The 6,400-nt window shown below is 38.1% G+C and overlaps 1 protein-coding gene across 1 annotated transcript; it reads left to right on the top strand.

Moving 5' to 3' along the window:
• The first annotated feature begins 240 nt into the window (after positions 1-240).
• On the top strand, positions 241-2,847 carry sycn.L (syncollin L homeolog). The gene has a single exon (XM_041572922.1). The coding sequence runs from the start codon at positions 2,366-2,368 to the stop codon at positions 2,789-2,791; it is 426 nt and encodes a 141-aa protein (XP_041428856.1). The 5' UTR covers positions 241-2,365; the 3' UTR covers positions 2,792-2,847.
• The last annotated feature ends 3,553 nt before the right edge of the window (positions 2,848-6,400 follow it).

The raw sequence follows: 6,400 nt of genomic DNA, 5'->3' as shown, positions 1-6,400 counted from the left end.
GTAAAAACTGTGATTTGTTTTGCAATAGGAAATTTGTAAGATGTTAAGAACCTCATCTGGGCCCTACAAATACAGTACTCCTAGAAAAGACATTTTAACTAGTGTAGTATTAGTAGGACATAGTATAACATAAAATCCAGCAGCACTCTGATAAATGATTCAAATATTTATTCGTGCCACTAGCCAAGCGACGTTTCGGGCTATTCCAGACCTTTATCAAGGCTTGATAAAGGGCTGGAATGGCCTGAAGCGTCGCTTGGCTAGTGGCACGAATACATATTTGAATCACTTATCGGAGTGCTGCTGGATTTTATGTTATACTGTGGGAAATTTCCTTTGCAGAGAGGAACACAGCCATGCACCCGACGCTTCAACAGGCGCTTTAGTGTGAGTGTGGCACCATTATTGACTTTATTAGTAGGAATCCTGTAACCCTTTTAACAGCTTCTGCATCACTGTGTAGGAGTAGGAGCCAGGATCCCTGTGCTCACACAATGCCGTATGTATAACTTAAAATACCAATGGATCAGGCAATAAAAAAAATAAATCTTATTTGCAAATGCTTTATGTCTGAGGGTATGGCGCATTGGCAGAAGAAAAAGTGAAGAGGAGACACATCTCCACTTTCCTTCCTGCTCTTTCAGTTCCAAATGAATAGTAGAATTGAAAGCAGCCAAACAATGTATGGCTTCCATTTAGCCCATGGGGCTATACCATACAAAGGCAAGATCGTATCTGTTTCTTTTGTTCTCCCAAATTATTTTACCACTCTCTTTAACATGCTGAAACCCATCATATTTAAAGGGGAAGTTTCATGAAAAAAAATGTAATACAAGATTTATCTGATCTAAATGAAATCAAATATTTTGTTACTCTTCAATAACCCCCTCTCAGCAATCTGTCTTTACATACAGCTTTGTGTTGCAACTGGATATTAGGAAAGGCATTTACCTGTAGGCAAAGGGAGCACACGCTAATGATGTCATTGTTCATCAAAAAAAAAAAAATCTAGAGAAACAGATTGTTGAGTGGAGAAAAGTAACTTGATCATTTCAGAACAAGTACATAATGTTTAATTGATTATGTTTAGAGCGTTTCATTTTTCAGTGAGATGAAGCTCACATATATAGCAGCGCATTGGTGGTTCATCTAATAGCCCCAAAATACAAGAGTAGTTGAATATACATGAACCATTGGCAGTCAAACTGTCATATAATTTGATGCTTGAGTTGACAGCTTTCACTTTATTGAATTTAAAGTATACAAGAGAAATATGATAGGATCATTGATATGTTGTTCCCTTTATGATTCACTGTGTAAAATTGAAGGTATTGAATATCATGGCTGCTGTACTCCCTCCCTTTTTCTATGAATGTTTTTATGTTATTCTCCCCACAGACATTTTTATTATTGTATTAAGGTTGAGAGTGAGGCATGCCGGATTATAGACATTGTTCTCCTATTATCACTATGTGGTTGTTGCAAGATTGCTGTGCTGTCACTTTGCATTGCTTGTTATTGGTAGCCCTGACCAGACAAGGCCTTATGTTTGCACCCACAATGGGTTGAACATAGGCATGGTTTGGCCTTTCTCCTGGACTCCATTTACTTGCACTGCATTCACAAAGTGCTCATTATTTGTGCTCATAAACACAACACCAACCTGCAAGGCTCTGTAGCACAGGGTTCCGTTGCAGTCAAAATGATGCTTTTGGTGCCATGATCCAACAGAAGCACAACCAACATTAGGAGCAAAGTGCAAGAGCTGTACCGTTGCAATCACAATATGTACTGAGCACCTGCAAGAGCTATCCATGCTGATGGGTGCATTGTATATGAGTTTATTGAGACACAGAATTCACTGTATTTGCTGTACTAAGTACAGAAAGAAATGAAACATGATTTTGTGTCGATGGAATATGTCTATTACTTTGTTCTTCTGTGTTCCTTGAGAGTGTTTGCATCAGATATATTACAATGCTAAAATACAAGTTCTATTTTCTTGTATTATATTGTACTTGCTGTATTTATCAATGTAACATGCATTGCAGAATACAACAATACATAATATATATATCCCTCAAACGCCTTTTATTTTCACATATGGCCAGTTTCCAATCTTCAACCTTCTCTCCACTGATATAATTTGTTCCTTCAAAATGTTAGTTTGTGTCTGTAAAGCTTATTGACACTGTTTTCTGTGAATTTCAAACCTGAGTCTACACAGGTGCTTATTCATTTTTATCTCCCACGCGCCTACAGTTATCGTGTTAGATAACCTCCCATACCCTTCCCATGATCAATACTGCAGTACTGGTTAGCCTTCAGATATATTTAAAAGGGAGCTGTGCCACACAGAAAGCTCATGAGAACACACCTCTCAATCTTCGCTACCATGAGACTTCTTTCTCTCCTCGTGCTGCCTTTCCTTTTCGGAGGCCTTGTGGCGGAATGCCCAGGTTCTGCATCGCTCCTGAATGAAAATGGAGAGAAACTGTGTGCCCGAATGTATGAACACAGCAGTGCTTATTTTGACCAGTCCTGCGGAGGAGCATACTTGGATGCCAAGAATGGAGATGACTTCCCCTACATGCCCTCTGGTTGGAAGAACAAGATTTCTTCACTGGTCGTTTCCAGCCGTTGCACCCTGAAAGTGTGGAGCAAAGAAGGCAAACTCGGCAACAATCGTTCATTTTCAGCTGGTGTAGTCTACCAAATGAAAGACTATAAAAATGGACTTTTCGGCAACTGGAATGACTCTGTCCAAGCATACTTCTGCACCTGCACATAAAAAGACCTTTGTTCTTTGCTTCAACAAACCATTAAATGTGCATTTCTCTCTTCAAAGTGGTGTGCTTTGTTAACAGTTAAAACATCTCTTTTATTCTTACAAATGCAGAATAAGAAAATATAAAGGGTACCTTTAGAAGTATACTAGTATATCTCACTCATGTTCCATTTAAATAAATATAATTTTTATTTTATTTTAAATGAAATGTGGCTATTCCCTAAGGAGTAGAGTTCCTGTCAATCTTCTTGAGCTAAATTGTTCAAATGGTATAGATACTATATGGTTAAGGTAGCTATGTGATTACACTGGCAACATGTTTCAACATGTTCCAGTAAACGTAGGCACCAGTGAACTGCTGTGTGGTTGTCTCCATTACTACATAAACCCCAAAGTGGACTTAACTGTGATGTCATGATTATGGGTGAGCCCTTTCTAGATCTAAAATGTTCTAATTGCATTGCAGTATTTCTGGTTATTGCATTTAAAACTTTTGAGTCTGGTCTTCCTAGCGCAAAATATATTCTTGGCCACAGCATCTTTGTGGGGGTATATTTTTATACTAGATGACCTAAAATACAACAGGCTTAACTATAGTTAATGCCTAGGCCACTATAGGGTGTTCCTTCTTCCTGTCCTTATAAACTATGTACTGTACATTCAAACAAAAAATTGTGGAGACTATAAGTAGGGAAGCCCTGGGCAATAAGTAGCATCTGCAACTGTCGGCGCTCTAACTTTTCAGACCATATTACTAATAATTTTGTTATTGCTGTAGTACAAAGCATCCATTTCATCAAATGATCCACACAACCCAACTAAAGAGTATGGGTGAAGACTCAATGAAGCACATGCTTTGCCTGATGGTGACTTGCCAGGGTAAAAATGTAAGTGCAGTAATAGTGATAACTGGCACTGAGACTGAAATCTAATGTGAATGTAGAACTAGGTTGAGGAGCTGTGTGAAGTGGGATGCTTTCCATCATGTACAGTCATGCCAATGTCAAAACATACTGAAAGTCTGATCCCACATGGTGCAGGTAGGAATGCATCCAGTAGCACACTCAGAAGTCAAATTCAACTTCAATGGAAATTAGTGAATGGGATTTCTACTTAGATGCATCAATATGGATTTTCCCACCTGTGACAAGTAACAATTTTTCCATTCTTATTCCTTATTGAGATTTAAAGGAAATCTAAAGATCAACAAATAATTATTATGTTGCATCATACCATTTGGGCCTCTGTTCTAGCCCAAGGCAACCACAGCCATTTACTGGTGAAGATCTGTGCCTCCAAAGTTGTCCCATTAGCTCCCCATCTTCTTTTCTGCTGATTCATTGCACATGCTCCAGGTTGGTCTTTGTTACCCAAACTCACAGTATATGGTATAAATACAGTATCAAATTCTAGATACAGCTTAGTACTGAATTCAATTCAGTTACAACTTTAGAAAATGTTTTACAAATTATTTTATATGGTGTTATAGAAACCAATGCAATCTACAGAAAAGATCAGCCCTGTAGCTTCAGCTTTTATTATATATATAAACTCATTTTATGCTCATGTTTTGATCATTTTTGAAGACCCCCTAAGTTAAAAAGTCTAAGCAGCAGCTCAGAGGACAATGGACCTATTGCTGAGTTGTTGACTTGCAAAAATGGCCTACCAAAATCATAATGGTGATTTGAGGTGGATACCTTTGAAGGCATGGACCATTACTATTATAGAGCTGCTGAACCTCTGGGCTGGCACAGTAAGCTCAGTATATAAAATACATAATTTCTAGCCATAGGCTTTACTTTTTTAAATCCAGAGGACCTTATTGTGCCTCTTTTGGTACCTGAACTGCATTGGGTACACTTTATTAAAGGAATCTATACAAATGTTCATTTGAATAATGTAGGCATGATATCAAATGAAGAAGGCGGTATACAGAGACACATAGGGAATAAAGATTATTATTAGACTTTGAGTAGATATCAGGAATTCCAGTGATAATTGTAGGAAGAAAGACCACCTCTGTATCATATAGAAAAGTACAATTACCCTGCAAATCCCACACATCTTGGGGGCAGTGAACCCTCCCGTGTGAGTGCTACTAACAGGCTACGCTTTGAGAACATCTCTCCATGACTAAAGAATGAGATAATATTTCCTTTAATCTATTTCGGCTCAAGCCATGAAATTCTTTACAACAAGAACTGTTCTATAACCAGAAGAGGTTCGCCGTGGCTTAATTAGGATTTTTTTAAACAGTCCTTTTAAATGAAAACATACATGCAAGGTCAGCACAAATATCAGAAGGGATGGTTTATCACAAAGACAAGGACAGCCCCAGAGATTGAAAGAAGAAAAGGATTCACACAAATAATAGGAAAGTGGCCTTTCCGCAAAGGGCAATATGGGTATTGAATTCACTGCTGGCACAATATACAAGGCTGGCTTGGATTTTAGCAGATAAGGCTGTTCTGTATTCACTACAAAGATTTTGATCAACAGAAGTGGCCTTCTTTCCTACTATAAAAACAAACCTGGAAGTGTGCAACTGGGTTCCATCCTGCCTATATGCCCCAAATGATTTCCCCTAAGCTTTTTCCCCACCAGGCAGAATATGCTGGTACATGGAACCCTGAGCCTCATTTGGTTCTCTGTTAAGCAGAAAAAAACAAACTGCGGAGTAAGACTGCAAACCAATGATTGTTGTCATTTGTTGGGTGATTTAATATAAAACTTGAGCTATTAATATACATATTCTAGGCAGGGTCTAGGCACTATGTTTCAGTGACTGTAGGGAAGCTTATAGGGAGCAGTCCCCTATGTTTTGTTGTCTCTTACCTTCCTTGGATCAGAGAAGTCCAGCCTATAATGGGATATCCTGATATTCAGCTTATCTAGAGCCATCTAATTGGCCCCGATATTGCTAGTTAGGATTTAAGAGAACTATGGCTAACTTTGTATGTTTTAATAAGATTCTCTGAAGTCAGTCTAGTAAGTGTATGCTTTAATCTGAATCGTGATTCACGTTTTAGGCTCTCATACTCCAAGACGCTTGAAAGAGGATGTTGCTTAAAAAATATTCTTTATTCGATCCATTAAAAACACAGCCTAGGCGTTGTTTTTAATGGATCAAATAATGAATATTTTTTTTTAGCAACATCCTGTTTCAAGCATTCAAATAAAGATTATTTTTTAATAACGGAGTGTGAGAGCCTAAAATGTGAATTCCCTGACATTGTTTTTAATTCAAATAAAGATTTTTTTTTAATAATGTGAGAGCCTAAAATGTGAATCCTCAGACTGGTGGTACCCTCACACTAAGGGGCACATTTACTTAGCTCGAGTGAAGGAATAGAATGAAAAATACTTCGGATTTCAAAGTGTTTTTTTGGCTACTTCAACCGTCGACTATGACTTTGAATCGAACGATTCGAACTAGAAATCATTCGACTATTCGACCATTCGATAGTCGAAGTACTGTCTCTTTAAAAAAAACTTCGACTACCTACTTCGCCACCTAAAACCTACCAAGCACCAATGTTAGCCTATTGGGACCTTCCCCATAGGCTTTCCTAGCAATTTCTGATCGAAGGAATTTCGTTCGATGGATGG

This window comes from Xenopus laevis, chromosome 8L (assembly GCF_017654675.1).
Source record: "Xenopus laevis strain J_2021 chromosome 8L, Xenopus_laevis_v10.1, whole genome shotgun sequence".
In the NCBI taxonomy this organism is placed as follows: domain Eukaryota; kingdom Metazoa; phylum Chordata; class Amphibia; order Anura; family Pipidae; genus Xenopus; species Xenopus laevis.
Note: the sequence above shows the minus strand (reverse complement) of the source record. Positions and strands in the feature narration are given on the sequence as shown.

Bases quoted from the DNA above. Each gene is read 5' to 3' on its own strand.
- sycn.L (XM_041572922.1), top strand. From the start codon at position 2,366: ATGAGAACACACCTCTCAATCTTCGCTACCATGAGACTTCTTTCTCTC.